This window comes from Ambystoma mexicanum, chromosome 5p (genome assembly GCF_040938575.1).
Source record: "Ambystoma mexicanum isolate Mex_15411 chromosome 5p, UKY_AmexF1_1, whole genome shotgun sequence".
Taxonomy (NCBI): Eukaryota; Metazoa; Chordata; class Amphibia; order Caudata; family Ambystomatidae; genus Ambystoma; species Ambystoma mexicanum.
The window spans coordinates 654,685,203-654,706,704 of NC_090930.1; the positions used below are offsets into that span (position 1 = coordinate 654,685,203).

At 43.4% G+C, this 21,502-nt stretch overlaps 1 protein-coding gene across 2 annotated transcripts in view; it reads left to right on the forward strand.

The window, feature by feature from the left end:
- The window catches only part of ARL13A (ARF like GTPase 13A), an 890,733-nt gene that overhangs the window by 718,955 nt on the left and 150,276 nt on the right, over positions 1-21,502 (forward strand). For both annotated transcript variants that reach the window (XM_069613008.1, XM_069613007.1), the window contains one exon: positions 2,063-2,168. In XM_069613008.1, the coding sequence (XP_069469109.1) occupies positions 2,063-2,168 (106 nt within the window). The remainder of the gene's footprint in view (positions 1-2,062; positions 2,169-21,502) is intronic.

Below are 21,502 nucleotides of genomic sequence, written 5' to 3' on the forward strand. Positions count from 1 at the left end.
GAGGGTGGGGGACTTATCACCCACCCCCTCAAGGTGAGGGGCCACAAACAGAAATAAATATGCATTTATGTCGATACTGCACACTAGCAAAGATATGTTTTAGGCCTGACACCTCTCACGTTGAATAGGATTCTGATGAAGATTAAAAGTAACCAAGATTAACAGTAAATAATCAGAGCCTTGTCCAGTCCTGCAGACGTCATCTGGAATTTCACCCCAGGATTAAATTCTAAACAGTGCACATGACAAATGTTCAGATTGACAAAAAACATGTCCTTTTAAAGAAAGGCCATAGTAGAGGTGTATTCAGTGTTGGCTCATATATTGCTACCACCCCTCCTCTGTTCTGAATAATTTTTGTCCTGCACAACTCTGTACATATTTGCATTATAGAGTGTCTTTCACCCATGCTATAATGCAAATGCTTGCTTGAATAAGGGAAGAAGCTTGACATTTGGATTGAGCCTAAATATATTTCAGGGTCTGTGAAAATGCAGAGACGTGTGACCCCAGTCACCCTACACAATGATGGCATTAACCAGGATTGATTAAAAAAAGCCCCTAGGAGCTAGGGATGGTGAGTCGAGCCCGACGTGTGCTGTAAATCTTAGCCAATGTAGCAGAAGTGAGGTAAAAATGCTGTTCAAACCACCACCCTGATTTCAAAACAGGGAACAGAAGGGATGAAAGGGAGGCACTTGTCATGCTGCCCCGTAATCTGCCTCTTTGCTACCAAGAAATACTCCAGACCAGAGAGAGAGAGAGAGAGAGAGAGAGAGAGAGAGAGAGAGAGATAGAGAGAGAAAGGAAACCATCACTGAATGGAAAGGTGTGTTTTAAAACATGTTTTGGCCATTGGTGTTGTGAACAAAGAGAGTGTGTGTGTGCATATGTGTGTGTGTACATCAGTCATAGGCAGCATGAAATGTTCTTGCAGTGCTGAACTATATTGAGCACAGTCAGCATGAATATATATATATATATATATATATATATATATATTTGGGCTCAGTCAGCATACACATGGTTTACAGTAACAATGCAGGCATATAATGGGCACAGTCAACATAAAAGTGTGCTTTTACAGTTTCAATATTGGCTATATTGGGCACATCAGCATTAAAGTGTGCTCTGACCGCGGTGTGCTGGTATATGTTGCACACAACAAGCAAAAGCATGTGTTCTTACAATGCCAATACTGGCATAAAGTGGGGCCACCCACCGACCATGGAAATGTTCTCTTATGGTAAAAATGCTGGTATATATTGGGCACAGCCATCATGAAAGTGTGCTCTTACAGTGTCAATACTGGCATATTTTGGGCACTGTCAGCATTACAATATTTTACAATGGTAAACATGGCATATATTGGGACCCTCTATCACAAAGGTTGGTTCCTACCATGGCATGGTAGCATGTATTGCGTATCGATAGCATAAACATGTTTTATCGTGGCATATGTTTGGTTTATTTTGGTGACGCCTAGCATGAAAGTGTGTACTTACAATGACATGCTCACATGCACTGGAAACAGCAAGCATGAACATGTTATTACTGGTCTATATTGGGCACAGCGAGCATGAACATACTTTATCAGGGCAATACTCACATATCTTGTTGGGCATTGGCAGCCAGCATGAAAATGTAGGTTATAGGGCAATGCTGTCATGTATTTGTGAGTCCTTATGGTTCCCTTGAACACAACCAGCATATAAATGTGTTGTGAAATGTTTCTGTGTACAATTGGTGACTTGGAATCTACTGTAGTTCTTCATGTAGTCTGCCACAGAATTGATTCTAAATTATATGGCCTTTTGTCAATTTTTTCTGATATTCAAGTTAGAAAATTTGCCTTTTCAACCAATTACATTTGAGTGCCCTCTCAATGACATCACTCAAACTAGCTCAGTGAAAATAGTTCTGCCCCTCCAATCACAATTCACCAGTCACAACTGGGTGTACTATAGGGGTAGTATGTGGTTGGTTATTTAAGTAAGTGAATGAGATTGTAAATGTATGAACAAACTTGATTATAGTGTTCCCCTATGGTAATTCTTTCCAGACTCGCAAATAAGCAAGACAAGGCAAGCACTCTCCTACCATCTGAGCTTATTGAAGCACTATCCCTGGAGAAGCTGGTGAATGAGAACAAGTCATTGTGCCGAATTGTAAGTATGGAAACACCATTTACATAATAGCCACGGATTGCAAATCTCTGAACTACTGAGAAATGTTGATATAGCTTGTTAAACACCTGCTGAGTTGTTTAGAGCTGATAACATTTTTCATTCTGGTTCAGTCCATAGAAAGAAGAATCCTATAGCTCTGTATGACTTTCTGCGTAAATCAACTTTTATGATGCCACTATGCAAGAGACTTCCAAGTGACCACCACACAAATGATTCAGAGGCTGATGTCTTAGGGCTCAAGTCATTAGCTCAAATGTTATACCTGATCTACGGCAAAGGGACAATCTGGTAAATCTCATTAAATGTCTTCCAGATTATTTCAAATAGCTTTCTCTCTAGTGAGAGGTTGATACTTTATTTCAGTAGAATATATGTATTTGCATTTCATCATAAACCTGTATTTGCTACCAAATTTAAGATCTATTTTCTTTTCTATGATTTTTTTCATAACACTTTTTTTATTTGATTGTACCTTCATTGCAGCATCTGAAGAAAACCACAACCTTAATCCACAAATCTTAACCACTTTCCTTCTTCCCTAGCCCACCTGGCCAGCAGGCCACAACAATTTGTCCATTACATTGATATCAATTCCTATGTAAGAGATAATCATGGCTGCACATGGTTATCATCCAAAACGTTGAGATATATCATAATCAGCAGTTGAGGTCTATCATTGAAATAGGTTCAGTGCTCTTAATCAGGCTGGGAAAGTCTTCTAATATTGAAAAAACAGCAGATGTAAACAACTTTGTGGAACTATCCCGTCCCCTGCACACCCAATTAGTATTCTATAGACAAACAAATATTCAGTTTTCAGTAAATCATATTCAATAATCAAGAATATCACCTGTACTCTGTGTTTAGTAAAAAGATCAATTGAAATATGTTTTAATTAATTTAATCCTATTAGCTAATTCCAATTCGTTAACAGAGAATCGTGTTCTTTTTGCAATTGAGTTCAGTGACTAACGTACACATTTGAATTGAATCATACACTTTCAAATATCAACCATAATGTTAGTCATAAGTAGAGATATTTCACAAAAATTCTTTGACAGTTTTCAGATAAAAAAGATCATCAAACTATGTTATATGACAAATCCTTATGTCTTTCTCTATGCATTTCAGGGATGAAGCCCCCTTCTTCAGGAGCTGTCTACTCAATTTTTGTTTTCTTATTCATATCTATAATGGATAATATATAATCATGATTCAGTATTTCTCATATTAACATCTGTTGTATATAATTAATAGTCTGTCATATTTCCATTTTTCATAATCACCTCGATTGATCCCTTTTGTATGTGTTCAAGATTTCTTCCTCCTATCTGGTTCTCATTAATTGCTACGTGATTCTTCCTACAAAATCAAAATCAAGAATTTGTCTATAAAAAAACATATTGTAACCTCTACCATTTTTTTAAAAAAAGGCTTGTCTATAACTAAAAGAACAGGTAGTGTTTAGATCAGGTAATTAATGCAAAATTGGGGAATCTCTACTCCCTTGTTTTTCATATCGAGTGGTGCTTGGTCATGAAATAGCCTAAGGCTGGTGGCCCTGTTGTCAGGCAACCTCTCTTTGTGTATATCCTGTAATCAAAAAGTTTATATTGGGGAGTATTGGGGAGCTTATCCCAATCTCACAGAAGTTGTATCATCATTGACCTTTTTGGCATAAAAATGCCATGATATCAGTTGATAAGAATGTAGGTCACAAGAACTTACCCCTATCTACAATATAGGCTTGCCATCAGGGTGTTTGATAGGATCCGCAGTGCTATTGCAAATGGAGATTCCAAGTTTATCCAGAGTAATTATACCTGCAAACTAAAGCAGGGAACTGTTTTAATAATTCTACATTATTTTGAATAGTTATGCTGGCTTAAGCTAAGGATGCTAGAGCATCCGTTTGTCAAACAACTATTGAGAATCTCACCTTTGTGGCCGTGACTATCAGCTGTGTCTTCCATGCGAAACCGCAAGGAGCGTGATATTCCCAAAATGACTGCCTTTTGTTTATGTAGGTCATCACGCTGTTGCGTAATGACATCATAAAGTTGTATTGTCGAGCACGATGGCGTTTGTTTAGTAAACATCAGTGAGTGTCCCGTAAATTCCTACTTGCGTTGTTCGAGGTTGCCATTGTTTATAAATATTGTTTACTAGCTGGCTATTGTTAAAATTGAAAAGAAAAGAAATAAAGGAATTTGCGTCCACTTCTATTGTAGTACTCTAGGGTACACGCAAACATTCCAAATTATTATCTCTAGTCTATTGCTTTCATCGTAGTTTTTCAAAAACTTTATTCTATTTCTGGTGCGGTCTGTTTGGTGACTGCTTCATGAAAAAGGACTTGGGAGAATGCACTCCCCCTTCTGTTTTAGTTCTCTATGCCAAAAAGGACTAAGTAGATAGTTCATATTTTCTCAAGATTAAAGCCAGTCTGTAAGGAATTGCCCTTAAAAGATTTGATCCATCTAAAATGATTCTATATTGCAATGAACCTTGTAGTGCAACATCTCAACGGGATGTCACGTAACGTGGGGTCCACCTTGTTTTATAGAAAAATATAGTATATATGTGAGGTGATCTTATTCCGGTATATGGAAGATGTTAGAGTGAATGCTGAACTCCTATCTTGATAGTGAGGCCAGTAAAAAAAACTCCTGCTACTCATGTACACCATGTGTGCTATTTCCAAGTGCAGTCAACTTAGTGACTGTTTCATAAGAAAAGGAGGAAATAATCACATCCCGTTCTGTAGTGGTGCTCAAAAGCACATATTGACTTTCTAGATTGTCAATTTTATATTCTCTATTGCTGTAGGACAGTCCATTTGGATTTGTCCTGAGATCAATAATTCATAAACTCGCAATGGGCTGTAAGTTGTGTGGAATTCAAACAAGGGATTTCAGAGATGTTGTAGTCGTGTGTTCTATACCTAATATGGAGTAATTCATTGGTGTGCAAATGATGATAAAGATGTAAATTATATAATGGATTTAAATTTCTAGAGTGACCCATTCATATGTTCATCAACAAGGATCATGCTCCCAGTCTTGTGGTCAATTCACTTGTACATTAAGATATAGTTCTAGATGTGCATTATATCCAGTGGTTCAACAGATAGAGGTGTTAGAGAACATGTATGTACAAACCTTATGCATTTATTTGTAGTCTAACACAATCATGCAATCACTCGGTACATGTTTTTATAGAAAAGCTCCCAAGTTGTACTCCTCATTCATCCCATTGAGGGTCAAGCTGTCCACTTTATCTATCCAAAAGATTTCCCGTTGGCCCATGTGTTTAGCATGGTTTCCCCCTCTCTGCGATTTTTTGACTATTTCTAAAATGACAACTTTAAGTTGGGCTATGTTGTGTCTGTTTTCAGCAAAGTGTCTGGCTACTGGTGATCTTAACATTGTTCATCCTGATATTACTTTTATGCTCATTCCAGCGCTCTTTAGCTTTTCTATTAGTCAGACCGACTTAAAATATTCCACAACGGTAGCTCAAACCGTATATTATTGATTTGGAGTCACAAGTCGCAAAGTCATTTAGTTTGATTTTGTTAACATTTTTAGGGTGTCTCACGTAACCACCTTTCATGATGTTGTTACAATTACAACAGTCTAGACATGCAAATGTGCCTGCTTTCTTCTTTTTAAGTGTTTGTTGTCTGTCCTTCGGGAGTCTCTCCGCCTTACCACTTGATCTTTAAAGATCGGGCCCCTTTTGTACACAATAATGGGCGGCTTTGGGAATAATTTGTTCAGTTGTGGGTCCAATTCAATAATACGTCAGTTCTTCTTAACATTGTTCATCCTGATATTACTTATATGCTCATTCCAGCGCTCTTTAGCTTTTCTATTAGTCAGACCGACATAAAATATTCCACAAGGGTAGCTCAAACCGTATATTATTGATTTGGAGTCACAAGTCGCAAAGTCATTTAGTTTGATTTTGTTACCATTTTTAGGGTGTCTCACGTAACCACCTTTCATGATGTTGTTACAATTACAACAGTCTAGACATGCAAATGTGCCTGCTTTCTTCTTTTTAAGTGTTTGTTGTCTGTCCTTCGGGAGTCTCTCCGCCTTACCACTTGATCTTTAAAGATCGGGCCCCTTTTGTACACAATAATTGGCGGCTTTGGGAACAATTTGTTCAGTTGTGGGTCCAATTCAATAATACGTCAGTTCTTCTTGATGATACTTGTTATATGACTTTGCCCTGAGTATCCAAGTGCGTAAAAGATCGGGATATCCTTCGGTTTTGTTTTAGGGATTAGAAGTTCCCTTCTGTCCAAAATCTCAGTTTTCTCCCTTGTATTTCTATAATGTCTTTCGGGAAACCCCTCTTTCTGTATTTCTCAGTCATTGTCACATTTTCCTCCCATAGTGTGTCTACTGCTAATACAATCCTTTTCATATGCAAGAATTGACGATAGGGCAAATTGTTTTTCAAATGTTCGGGATGATGACTCAAGTAATGTAGAGAATTGTTAACATCTGTCTTTGTATGGTAAATATTGGTTATAATGCCTTCTGGTCTGATTTCTAATTCCACGTCCAGAAAATGTAGCTTGGGTGTTCCAACTTCCATGGTGAATTTGATCCTTTAATGTAATGCTGTCCATCATGCAGGCTAAAGAAAGGGTACCTCACCTTCCCAAATAATGTCTATGATCCTGTAATAACAGTCGTAAATCTTTCAATCGCCAAAATCTCTCAAGCTATGGAAAACCACTGATTAATGCTAGGGACTGATCGAGTTCCCTACATAGATTTAATTAAGCACTAACCCACAGTGATGGGCTGGATCAGCCAGTAACTGTCCAGTCCCCGAGTTATAATAGCCCCGGTAGTGTCACTGGCAGATCCAGCCTGCCACCACAGGTATTATTGCTATAGCACCTTTAGGGCCAAGCCCAGAGGTACTAATAGTACCTGATTTAAAAATCAAGCGAGTGGCAAGCATTCAAGTCGCAGCAGAGCCCGACATAGAAATGGAAGATGAGATCCAGGATAAGTTAGTCTTCATGTCTATGATGCAGCATACAGAATTGGAGGCGGTGCCCAGTGAGGGAACAGGAGCGGAGGCTGGCAGAGAAGGAGAATCAGGGTGTGGGAGTTGGGTAAGGAGCATTATGGAGGACAGGGCAGGCAGAGCGAGCGGTGGGGAGGGACTCGGCCAACGGGGCATGCAGACTTGCTTGAGCTCAGGGAGAAAGGTGACAGCCTAAGGCTTTTAGCATGTGATTCAGCCCCTGATTGTTCTGACCCTGATTAACTAGTGCCTTCTCCACCGGTGCGATTTACTAACTGCGCTGCCAAAACCAGGTAAACAACTATATCATATTATGGTGAGATAAGTGGAATGGTCGGGTCACAGGTAATTGTGATGAATCCTGTGGAGTCATCACTGATCCCCAGCCTAAGATCTCCTCCCATGTGGCCAGGGGACGGCAACCGCTACCTGATCTTGACCCTGAGGGTGGTATTATGAGGGAGGATCACATGGGAGGAGATGGCTCTCAGGGGAAATGTGGTGACTCCATCGGGAGAGATACAGTATTCTTCCATTCCATGTGAAGAAAACCCTATAATTCCTACCTTTCTGATGGCATATTGTCATTATACAAATCCTTCCAGTTGTAAAACCTTAAAACCCCTTCTTGCCAAACACCCTAGACAGGATACTATTAACACTTCATATGTACATAACACATGTAAAACCCCTCCTGTTTCTGATGGTGTTGACCTAAACAAAAATCCAAAGCAATACAACTTTAAAAAGCAGAGTAATCCTACGGACTCCAACTCCCATAAAACCTCAAGTACTAAGATGAGGAAGAGGAAGGAGGTGTTAATGTGAATAAAAATAAACATCAAGCTAATTATGCAGGCTAGTTGTTGTGATGGGAATCAACTGTGTGGGCCTTTAAAAATGGTGTGCCTCTTCAAGTCAAAAGTAAAGATGAAAACGAGAGATGCAGAGCGGGGGAAGCGGTTAGCAGAACCAAAGGCAGAAAACCGAGAGCAGACTGTGCTGAAGGAGGCAGGTGCTTCCTACCGGAAAGGCGAGACACTGGCAGAAGCACAACAGGTACCACAGGAGGATGGCTGGGGAACCGGCAGCAGCGGATAGGCTGTTGGGGAAGCGGTCGCTTTGAAGAGCAGCAGTTCAACCGGCAGATGAAAGAGAAGCCGACGGGGGAAGTGAAAAAGGGTCTGCAGAGCTTGAAACGCTTTCCCGAAGCAAGGTCTTCGCCATCCCCATATGCCACGGGTCAGAAACACCAGCAAACACCAGTGAGTTTGCCAAGAAGTATTGGGAACCCAGGGGTGTAACGACAGGCGTACAAACAATTGGAAACTTGTTTTCAATATCTACTAAGTAATATAGAAAGACCGATTTACACAAGTCTCCATACATGAGATGTCGATATGGGGAAAACTGGAGTAAAAGTCGTCATGAGCAATTGAACACTAATGAAGAAGTTGAAAGGCAAGATCTGAACAAGTCTTCATATATGAGATGTCAATATGGGGAAGAATGGAACAAGTATTGCCAAAAGGCGATGAATACTAAAAATGAAGTTAACAAATACAACTTGAACAAGTCTCCATATGTGAAATTTCAATATGGGGGAGGTTGGAAAAAGTAATGTCTGGAGTCAATAAAGTATAAACAGTGAATGAGTACAACTGTGTTATACCTTAAGAGAAAGAGAACTGAAAGATAAAGAAAAGGTTATAAGTGTCATGATCTCTGCTTCCAAAAGATCAGGACTTGCCCGACTCCCTTGGAAGCAGACCCATAACCCCGGTTCCGAGTGCCAGCCAGTCCCAATTGGGACCTTTTGGACCATGTCCTGGCGCCAGTGGCACCAGGCTCATAAAGATGCCCAGTCCCAGCGCTGGAAGCGCCGGGCTCATAATGCTTGGGTGGACTTACCTGCAGCAGACCATGCTGCTTACTTACCTGCCAGTTGAACCCCTGATCCTCTTCTGTTTGGGACTACTTTTCCTGTTTGGTGGGGCAGGAGCCACTCCCTAGGTTCAGAACACTGGAACTCTTCTGGAAAGCAGGAACTCTTTTCTTACCTAGGCGTGGCTGTGGAAGGAGACACCTAAGCACTACAGGAGGCTATTTAAACCACACCCGATGGATGAATCTTGCTTTGCGTTATTCTGCATTCTCTGCAGCAGAACGCTCATTGTGTCTTCTGCTTCTGATCCTGGGCCTAAGGGAACAAAGGCTTACCATCCTGGAATCCAGTCTTCAGCAGCACCTGTAAAGACAAAGAAAGAACAGGTTAGCACTACGGTCTTCAGTGGCAGCGCATCTCTTACCTGGTCCATCGGCTGTCACCACCGCCTCGCGCTGCATTCCGGCATCTGAAAGACAAAGGCTTACCTACTCTTCGCATGCTCCGGAGGTCTTCGCACTGCATTCCGGCATCTGAAAGACAAAAGCTTACCAGCTCTTCGCACGCTCCGGAGGCCTTCGGCGCTGCATCCCGCATCTGAAAGACAAAAGAAGGTGCGTTTAAAGCCATTGGGCAACTTTATTACTCGCGTGCCATTACTCCTTCCCACTCCGAATCCAGTGGGTATTCCAGCACCCTTCAGCTTCTCTAAAGCTCCAAACTTGTACCTGCAAGATAAAAGGGACAGTTAGTGCGCATCGTGAAGCAGGCTACAAGCGCTTACTTACGTGCTTCCAGGCGCTTCTATTCCTCACGCGGGTTCGATCCTCAACTCTCATCAGCCCGCCATCCTCCATCGCCGGAACCCTGCAAAACAAGAGATATCATTACAAAAGACTTTTCAGACATTTGAAGTGCCCAGAACTTACCGTTCGTGCAGTTAACGACGGACAGCAGTCCTCTGAGGTCAAGAGGCCTGCACCCTTATCCAGTGAAGAAACTGGTTACGGCACCCTGCCCCGAGGCAGATGGAGAGCTCGGCGTTCACTTACCTAAGGTGAGGGCGTTAACCTTTGGGGTTCTACAGAAGAAGAGAAGGGGAAGAAGAGAGAGACACCCAATAACCCCAGTTCATTAATCCCATATTTTCTATCTGCAGACATCTTACTCTTCGAGTCAGACATACAGTGCACAGAGGTCCAGCCCAAAGAGCCAACCGTGTGTTACACATCACCTTTGAAGATACGGCATTCACCCAGTCAAGACCGGCGCCTCTGCGGGAATCAGGTGAGCGTTACAGAACGCAAAGCCTACCGCAAAACTCCCACCCAGGCGCTATGGAAACCTCGGATACCGACCAGCTAGCCCAGTTACTTGGGGAACTAAGAGCAGAAGTGCATGCAGCCCGTCAGGAAACGAATGCTCTAAGAAGGGAGACCGTTCAGGGAAAGGGAATCATCCCCTGAATGCAAGGATTGTTTTGTTGGATTTGCATACTTAGTTTGTGCACACTTTATGTTGAATCTAAAGCAGAGATATTTACCTTGCACCTTTTGATGTTCATTTTTAGTGTGAGGGTCAGATACGTTTTGGACACTAGGACAGTTTGCCTAATTTTGATGACCGAGACACCGACTGATTTCTAGTTTTGATTTCCCAGGCAGGGAAACTCTCTTTAGGATAGGGACAATAAGGCCTTTATCCAAACCCTTTTATTTTAATAAAATGTCAATGTTGAAAACATTAAACTTTGTGTCTGCCTCTCATTTCTGACCCCTCGCATAATCCCCAACAACACGGAGGGTGGTTCTTGCAGGAAGTCCAAATCTGAAAAGTTATTAATCCAAAATCTAATTTCTAACCAATATGATCTAAGCTCTTAGCAGTTCCCAAACATTTGGCTAAGTGTATCTACTCTTCTACACACCCTAAAGCACGTATCAGTGTGTGCTGCTAGGAATGTGTTTTCTCAAAATAATATTGTACCATCTATAAACTATTTTTAATTTGCATCTCTCCATGTAGCATACAAATCACGGACTTGTGCATTCTTTTATGTATCTTCTTCTGCATTTCCTCAGGTATAGTATATAAGGTTGGAGTTCCTCCTGCTATTTAACTTTATATTTACATCTCCTCGGATTCCCATTCTTCACCAATAAACTGTATAATTTGGAAATCCTACCTCTTCTGGAGATGGGTGCTGAATACACGTCTTCAATCTTGTTCATTCTCTCGAGGCTCCCCTTTTTATGCTTGGATGCATTGCATAGTGTCAAAGCTTATAATAACAAAACCACTCTTTCTGATCAGTTCCATAATTCTTCTTCTTACATTGGGTAAATGCCTTAATATTCTCTTTAGTAAATAATTCCCCCAGCTTCATGCAGCCTCCCTGTGACCATTATTCGTCCTGCAAGGCTTTAAGCATTTTCTTGAGTTGAGACATAAGTATAGCGTGTAAAAAAGAAAAAAATATCCATAGCACATTCATTTTCATCACTGAAATACCTTCTTGCCGCAGAGGCATCGGCTCTACCGTCATAGTAGGTCCTTTCTTATCTTGTAAAACAAGTTGGGCTAATATGCCTTATGGACGTGCAAAAGGTTTGGAGTAATACTCACCCCCAGATATCTAACTCCCTCGTTAACCCAACAAAAGGGGATCTGTGCTTCTAATATGGTATTGCAACTTGGAGGCCCCGTGTGATAAAGGATCTCAGACAGGGGCGTTGCTAGGGGGGGCTAAGGGGGCTATAGCCCCTGATCTTTTGGTTGTAGCCCCGGATAGAATCTCAGGAGCTACAGCCAAAAGACTAGCTAGCCCCCAGTCCCAACAGTTCCGACATCAGCTTAGCCCCGGGTCTTTTCCAGACCTAGCAACTCCCCTGATCTCAGATGAATCATTATTCACTCCTCCCAATTACTCGATTGCTTCCAGGACTCTTGTTAGTGATTCTTGCAGTTGAGAATCATGTCATTTGAGAATGCACTTATTTTGTGGACTGATTTCCCAACCATCATCTCCTTAATGGCATCTCTCTTAAACTGCTCACCAAATGGCTCCATCCCAAAAGTGGACAGGGGAGGAGAAAGCAGGCACAATGTTGGTAAATTAGCTGTTCATGCCAACCCTTACGACCAATTCATGATAATTTGCCAGGAGCATATTCATGATTGATTTTAGGGCACATATCAAATTTCTTCAAGATTACCTCCAAGAATATCTAATCCACCCTATCAAATACTTTTGCAGCGTCTAATGTAAAAAGTAAGAATGTATCAGACACGCTTCTGACATTGTCAATCATATGAACACATGATACACATGAACATTCTCAAAAGGCTCCTTGGGTTGAGATTCCAGCAAGGTGTATTAAACAAGAGTCTTGTATCTTTACAATGTTAGGGGATGACTCTCCCCCGCCCGATCTTTCTCAGTTTTCTCAGTGTTTTTTTTCAATTGACAAGTCCAGGACAAGTGTCTTTTTTTCTCCTTGCCTTTATCGGACTTTTCACAATGCCAAGAGAATGACTCCCTCCTCTTGGCTCCTTTCGTAATGTTGATCAAGACCAGGGGAGTATGTCTCCCTTCCCCAGGCTTTTCCTAACCTCTTCAGAAGGCCAAGAGAATGATTCCCTTCTCTTGGATTCTTTCACAACTTGTATTAATGCCAAGGGGTATGTCTCCCGTCCCCTGGTCTTTCTCAAACTCTTCACAGTGTTCACAGCCCACCTGGTTCACTACCCTGCCAGGTACTATGACTATGATGATGATTTTGTAGACAGTTTGTTATTGTGTGTGGGTCCCAGACCCTTCTTAGTTCTTCTCATTTGTTAGCACTTATACCCGTTTCACTATCCTGCTAGCTATTCTCGGTCCCAGACGCTTCTTATTGGTTTCTTTCACTCTCTGATCCCAGACCCCGTTGGTATTTATTTCTCTCTTTCTCTGGTCCCAGGCCCCTTTGATATTGGGTTCTTTCATTCTCTGGTCCCAGGCCCCTTTGATATTGGTTTATCTGCTTTTTGGGGGGCCCCTTCAACCGTTCTGGCCTTCCCACCCTCTTCTGGGTGCTTCCCAGTGCCTCTTGGTTCTCTGCAGGTTTCGGTTCACCTCTCTGTCATCTTCCGATCGTTCCATGGACTGCAGCAACTCCACAGGGTTCCTTGCTACTTTCTGGCCTCTTCCAATTGCCCCAGGCAGCGCTACAGCTCGCAGTGGTTCCCTGCTGCTCTCTGGCCTCATCCGATTTCTCCAAGGGCTGTGGCTGCTCTGCAGAGGCTCCCTGCTGTTTGACTGCATGGCCCACGCGGTTCCCTCTCTCCAGCCTGGTTCTTCTGCCTTGCATCTCCCTCTCTAGCCGTTCCACGACGGGCCTTTCCCGCCCTCTGCTGCTTCTTTCTTCCTCGTACGGGATTTCAATAACCCGGTTCTTCCAGGGAGGACCTTTCTCTGTGTATGAATTTCCCTCTTCTATTTCAACTGTGCCTTGGCCAATAGGAAGTCTATGAAGACTAGACAGCTAAGTATGGTTTATAGAGGTGTGCTCTAAGCCTCCTCACTTCTTCCTCACCCCAGTACTGATCTTAAGGACTCCCTCTGAGTCAGGCGGTCTCTTCCTCATCTCAGTGCATATCAGTGCATAAGTGTGGAGCCTGCGCTCTTCCTCGTGCCAGTACTTCCTACCTTACTAGTTTTAAGGAAACCGATAGGAACAATAGGGGTCGTGTTGTAGACAGTTGGTGAGAAAAGTGGGTTAAGGTAAGGTGGGCCATGGGGATAACGCATTCTGGCCAGGTCGTCACTAATCGCATAGGGTGCTTCCCTCCCCTTGAGATCCACCCCCCGGCCTGCTTCATGGGAAGGGGCTCCCTCTAGAGGAGAAATTATGAAATCCAGAGATTCCTCACATCCTGCAGACCTACTGATCATCAGACGCAGAGGACTGCCATTGTCCTTAGATCTCTCTCCATCTGGTTCAGCGACATAGGTTTGAATCACCAGCATTCGCCACGCAGCACACCTGCCATCTTCCAGCACTGCCCGAGACCTAGTGTCCATTGTTGATTTTTATGCAATGTTGCCAGCAGTGTCTGGCCGCATTTTATAAGTCCTTCATCTATTTGACAGGTTTCATCTTCATTGCTCCGCGGGACCAACTCATCCCAGTACTTGGAGTTCCTGTTCTTCTTCATCTGAGTACTTTCAAGAACCTTGATGTACTTGCCTCATAACAGTACACAGGTCTGATATCTACAAAGAGGTTAGCAGAGGAAGGAGAGGATAGAGTATGTGGGAGTGCAATGTTCTCATAAGGGCTGAACTCTAGATGGTCGTCCTTACCCCCAGAGGGGGGGTCCCCCCCCATCAGATCCTTGCACATTATACCACCCCCAGGGGGACTATTGGGTAGCAGCCTCTCCTGCCTGGCCTCATGGGAAAGGGATCCTCATCAGGGAGAAGTGACGACATCTAGTGAATTCGTCATTATACCTTAAGAATGGGGCTGCCAATATTGAGCTTCCTCTGACTACAGCTATAAGATTGTCCCAATGATTTCCCATATTTGTATTCAGAGGGGAGATTAACTGGAGTAAATTCCTAATTGTCTCTTTGAGATCCTTTCTTAGAACTACATCTCAAGACAATTTCATCAATCTTCCAAATCCGATCTCTTAAAGGAGTTCCCTGAATCTCTAACACCATCTTAATGAGGTTATAGTATGCTATGGGTTCTGGAAAAATGTCACCTCTTTTTAAATGTCCCCTCTTTTTTAACACACTCTAACGACTAAACTCGTCATTTTAGGGTAGGATTGGTGCACATGGCAACAATGGTGTGGTTCCTGTCGGATGGGTGTCTGTGCCTCCAAGCATTAGCGAAGCCACAAGCCATCAGAAAATGTTGATTATTTTTTTAGGCTTCTCCAGCCGATGAAAGCTTAGTCTGGAAGAACCTGTCTTGTTAACTATTGAGAACCATCTTCATATCACTAACAACCATACATTCTTCTTCGGCAGATTCCGGAAAAAGTGGAGAGTTCTCTAACTTCTTATACTTAAACAATGCATCCTAACTGGCAACTGCTTTCATGCAGCACCGGCGCCTGTCCTTAACAAAAAAATCCCATTTAACCAGGAAGGGAAACCCCTTCCTTCCTCACAGAAAAGATGGATAGCAACCCTCAGATTGCTTCCTCCCACCTAAGGAACATCTAGTACATAAAAAGAACCAAAGTAAAGAGATCCTATTTCCAGTTCCCAGACATTTAAACCCCTTAATGCACAGAACAGGTCATTGCAGTGTTTATTCATGAAGTGGCTGACCGAAATTAATATCCTCCTCTTTAGCCATACACATTTAAATGCAAGTGATGCATATCCACAGTCTACACTTTACAGCTTCTGCTCACATGACTTAACCCCACATATCCCTAGATCATCTGAGTTGGTCAGTCCAAATTCCTCCAGCCCCTTCCAAATTCATCTAGCCCCTTATTTCCTAGGTAGGTAACAGCTACAGTTGTTCATAAAAGCATTGGTCAAACTGGATCGCATAGCCTCTTATCCACCTCCTTTCAGTTTCAGAGTATATAATAAGGAAGATCACAGAAGATCTCTTTGGTCGGTATCTGTTAACTGCCAGGGGTTCCTGGATCGGCAGATTGCCTGGCTGAGCCTGTGTCACCTGATGAGCTAGAATATTTAGGCTGGTCTTTGTCTTTGATGGAATCTGGTAGTTGTATTCTAAGGACTCTTGTCTCCTCTTCAGGTGTTAGAACTGCCTTGATTACCTCATTCCACCTGAACTAAAGGCTAATGGGGTGGGTCTATTTGCACTTGACTTGCTGTTGTCACAAGGTCAGTAATCTGATATCGTCACAAGGGGCTAGGAACCTCTCTCAGCCTGGGGTGGGATGCCTACCGGGGTGGGATGCCTACCGGGGTGGGAGGCCTACCGGGGTGGGAGGCCTACCAGGGTGGAAGCCAGAGACAGACCAGTCCCAGTGGGGCATATTGGCAGTTAAGAGGGCCCCAATTCCTATCCCCTATTCAGGTGACTGCTTATATCTGAATGCTACCCACTCTGCTCACCCCATTCCTTTACAAAGAAATGCTTGCTACTTGCCAGTCATATTCTTATCATTGCAGGCAACCGCAAGCCCCAGAAACTGGAGCAGACCATCCACAAGCGCATAATCCAATAGAGCCTCCTGATCAGACATTCCAGTCGGCAGAGTTCTTTGGATCGTAAAAGGAGAGAGATTTGGCAATCAGAGACAGAACCCAAGAGTCAGCTGCATATGCCACCATCTGGCAGCATCAAAGGAGCCCCCTCAGACACTCATATCACTGTGTCAAGGAGCAGCTTACCACAAGGCTTAATGCCCCAATACTTACCCAGGGATTTTCCAAACGGCATCCAAACACGAACTGGAACATAGACTACTAAGCACCACCATTGTTGCAGCGTGGATAAAAGTGATAGGCTTAGCACCCTTTTCCTAAACATTGACCATTATAATGCCACCTGGGTGGGGAAGACAGAGCCAGATTAGTCAGGGCCAGAAAACCAATGGGAGAAGGAAAGGGAGGATAAGAAGAGGGATAGGAAATGGGAAGCTGTAGGTTATTCGGGGGATGTCAGAGGAGGAGGAAGTGGCAAACAAGAGACCAGTAGGAGGATGGGTGGACTAGAGCAGGGGGGAGCCTGGATGGCATTTTGAATAAAAGGTGAGGTATTGGTTGATGAGAGCAAGTAGTACTGTGTGGTGAGTGTGTGTTCAAGATAGGTGAGTGAGCGTATTAGAGGGAGTGCAGAGAGTAACTGAAATGCGATTGCGATAGTGGAAGGAGGGTGACCTAGGAGAAGGTGGGGTGGCTTGGAGAGGGGAGAGTCTTAGTGGAGGGGAGAGTACTAGTATATTGAAGAGGGAAGAGTGGTAGGGGAGAGAGCGGGAGGGGGGGAGAGAGTGTAAGTGATTTCAATCCGGCACACACCCAAGTCAAGCCCAGCATGTACTGCGCAATTGAAACCTTTATTTATTTTTATCTATAAGTTCAATATTCTGAACGATATACCACTCGTATCACACCCTTCTCCTGGAACCCCTCCTCCTTCGGTCACACTGAACGAGGAATCGGGCTAGTTTGCAAAGGTAAATATTTATTTATGTATTTAAAATTTAATCACAATATATTTTAATAGGTAAACAACAATCACCAATGGGGTGACAGAACACTGAATAATATCTTTAATCCACTAGTAGTCAAATAATGAGCACAAAAACAAATGCAGCACAGAAAAGAATACTGTTGAGTTGGTTTAGAACAGATGGCACTATGGTTAGAGGTTCCCCCTGCAACACGCCTAAACCCCCCCAATAGGCAATGTAAAGAGGTGGGAGGAGAGAGCAGGTATTCAGGAATAGCACAAATCAAACAGAATATCAGTCCCATCTTCCCCCTTCAAACAAAAGAGAAAAACGGAATTAATTTTTCAGCTGTCAAAATGGCTTTGCAATTGTCTTTGGAATTGGCTGAGCAAAAACCCCAAGTGTGGTCAAAAATACTTAAATTGTTACATATTCCTATGGGAGCCGCTTTGAACAGTTGCACACAAGCACAAGCAATGATTTAGTCAGACGAAAACTTTTGAAATCTCAAAGTCCAAGTCGGAAACAAATTAAAGCTATTTCACATGTGTAAATGTGTGTCCTTGGTATATTTTTCACCACTTTGAATCTCAAGTTATGGGTCTTTAAAAATGGTTCTTTGTTCATGTTTAACAGCAGACGGTTGCTTGGCTCCACCCCTTTGTCTCTCCTGGGAGTCCAGTAGCATCCCCCTCCTTGGGGGAAGTTCATTCCAGGAGCCATTTATGACCCTCTCAGACCTCCGTTTCCTGGGCTGAAGGGCCTGCTATTGTTCATTCTCTGTAACGCTCACCTGATTCCCGTAGAGGCGCCGGTCTTGACTGGGCGTATACCGTATCTTCAAAGGTGATGTGTAACACACGGCTGGCTCTTTGGGCTGGACCTCTGTGCACTGTATGTCTGACTCGAAGGGTAAGATGTCTGCAAATAGAAAATATGGGATTAAAGAACTGGGTTATTGAATGTCTCTCTCTTCTTCCCTTTCTCTTCTCCTGTAGAACCCCAAAGGTTAACGCTCTCACCTTAGGTAAGTGAACGCCGTGCTCTCCATCTGCCTCGGGGCAGGGTGCTGTAACCAGTTTCTTCACTGGATAAGGGGAGCAGGCCTCTTGACTTCAGAGGACTGCTGTCCGTCGTTTACTGCACGAACGGTAAGTTTCAAGTAATTCTAATGTCTTTAAAGTCTTTAGTAATGATGTTTCTTGTTTTGCAGGGTTCCGGCGATGGCGGATGACGGGCTGAAGTGAGTTGAAGATGGAGCCCGTGTGATGAATAGAAGCGCCTGGAAGCACGTAAGTAAGTGCTTGTTGCCTGCTTCACGATGCGCTCTAACTGTCTTTTTATTTTGCAGGTACAAGTTCGGAGCGGCTGCAGGGTGCCGGAATACCCACTGGGTTAGATGTGTCAAGGAGTAATGGCACGTGAGTATTAAAGTTCCCCAATGTCTTTAAACGCACCTTGTTTTGTCTTTCAGGTGCGGGATGCAGCGCCGAAGGCCTCCGGAGCGTGCGAAGAGGTGGTAAGCTTTTGTCTTTCAGATGCCGGAATGCAGTGTGAAGACCTCCGGAGCGCACGAAGAGTAGGTAAGCCTTTGTCTTTCAGATGCCGGAATGCAGCGCGAGGCGTTGGTGACAGCCGATGGACCAGGTAAGTGAAGAGCTGTCACTGAAGACCGTAATGCTAACCTGTTCTTTCTTGTCTTTATAGGTGTTGCTGAAGACTGGATTCAGGATGGTAAGCCTTTTTCCTTAAGCCCAGGATCAGATGCAGAAGACACGATGAGCGTTCTGCTGCAGAGGATGCAGAATAACGCAAAGCAAGATTCATCCATCGGGTGTGGTTTAAATAGCCTCCTGTAGTGCTTAGGTGTCTCCTTCCACAGCCACGCCTAGGTAAGAAAAGAGTTCCTGCTTTCCAGAAGAGTTCCAGTGTTCTGAATCTAGGGAGTGGCTCCTGCCCCACCCAACAGGAAAAGTAGTTCCAAACAGAAGAGGATCAGAGGCTCAACTGGCAGGCAAGTAAGCAGCATGGTCTGCTGCAGGTAAGTCCACCCAAGCATTATGAGCCCGGCGCTTCCAGCGCTGGGACTGGGCATATTTATGAGCCTGGTGCCACTGGTGCCAGGACTGGGTCCAAAAGGTCCCAATTGGGACTGGTTGGCACTCGGAACCTGGGTTATGGATCTGCTTCCAAGGGAGTTGGGAAAACCCTGACCTTTTGGAAGCAGAGATCATGACATTCTCTTTCTATAGACAAAGGTCTGGGGCAACCCACAATGCGTACCTCCCCGTGGTTTCAGCTGAGAGGATATCCCTCCCCCTGGGAAAACCTGTTTGTCCACTTCCAAAGGGTGGCAGCACAGCCAAGCTAAATGTATTCTTTATAAAAAATCCAAGAAAAAACAAACTTGTTGCATCAAACATAAAAACATTACTTTCTTAGCTTTAACTCTGTGAGATAAAAAGCAACTGAGATCTGTATTATTTTTAGACACAATCCTTTTTATGTTTGCTGACCCGGCAGACTTTTTAGTTTAGATCACTTTAAAGTTTCATCAGTAACTCATCCGACAGCTGTCATTCAGGTAGCCCAAGATACTGCACCCAGGTTTTGGCAGGGGCTGTCAGTTTACAGACAATCCAGTCTGTCTGATGAAATGTTTTGCTCTTCACCTTAGGACTTTGTATGTTCGCAATGCTTCATTAGATTACATGAATTTTAGTGCCAAGCAAGATATTGAATTTTGAGGAGTGTTGTGTTACAGGCCATTTGGAGTTTTTAGCAACAAAGCAAATGTCATTTGTAGGCACATTTTGGGGTTTCACTTGCAAAGTGCTGCTTTTCTCTCTGCACTCTGTTTGCTGGTCATGGAGCCCACTGGCACATTTTATGCTGGGTGTGCTCTATTCCACCACACATGCACCATGGGTGGCTGGTTGTGAATCCATCTTTTGTGTGCTTGAGAACGCGGTTTTTGTAGGTTTTTTGTAGGTTTTTGGCACGCACAAGAATGTTGCCACCATTGTTGCAGTTCCTTGCACCATACTATCAGGGTGATGCCGCATAGCATAGTGGTATGGGTCAATACATCCCACAAGAGAGAGAGAGAGAGAAAGACATCAGAGAGTCAAAAGGAAGAGGTACCAGGAGGGAAAGCAGATGTCGTTAGGAGGAGAGTAGCGTTAAGGAGGATAGAACAGCGCTGAGAAACAGGGGGATGAACATCAGGGCATGAGAGGAAGAAGACCGAGTGCAGCTTGAGAGCCTGAATGGAAAAACGCTACAATCAATTTCGAGCTAACAACCATGACAGTGTATGTCCAGCTCTGAATGTGCCATAGAGAGCTTAAATATGTATTGACAACCAGTTAGAAAATAATAAGGACGTGTGGGCTAGGTAGGAAAACATTTTGGCTAGACGAGGGAGTAAAGATTGGTCCTAGCCCATGTCCAAAACTTAAATAATAACCCTTGAACCATATCTCGGAGTTGGTGTGTTTTTAGGGCATTTGTGACACTGTTTGGATAGTTTTTCAGTGATACGTCTCCACTAGACCGAGGCGCTACGCCTATTTCAACCGCCTGGCCACACCCAGGTTCAAGTGATCCAAAGCCAGAGGCGCCAGGTTTCCTGTCAATGCAGCCACACTTTGGAACTTGCTCCCTCCAGCCCTGAGATCAAAACCCTCAATCAGACTGTTCCGGAAACAGCTAAAGACTTACCTATTCAACTTATGCCCACCACAACCTGGCTCTGACTACACCATTGCCTGCGGAAGACCATACCCTGCATACTGCTTTGATATAGCTGTAACCATTCCAATGCTCATTTTAGATGCTCCATTAACTAGCGCCTAGACACCTCGGGTTAAGAGCGCTCCTTTACATTTATAAATAAAATAAAATAAATACGTTGCATTGATCTCATTCTGGCAAGCGTGGCTCATGACCGGTGCAGGCATATCTATATTGAACTGACCAGAAATTTCATGTGGCCTTTTCTTCTTGCTTCAGTAAGTATGGCTTCTTTTACAGCCAAATCATGCAAGTCAACAACTATAACTCTCGGTTGTGTTTCATCATTCTTCCTCACAGGATCCACCCTGTGGTCCCAGTAGAGCTTTATTTTAGTAGTGGAGGATTTCTTTTGCATCTGAAGGAACAGAACTATCATCTAGTTAGTAATGTTGTCCAATTTATTTTAATTTTATTT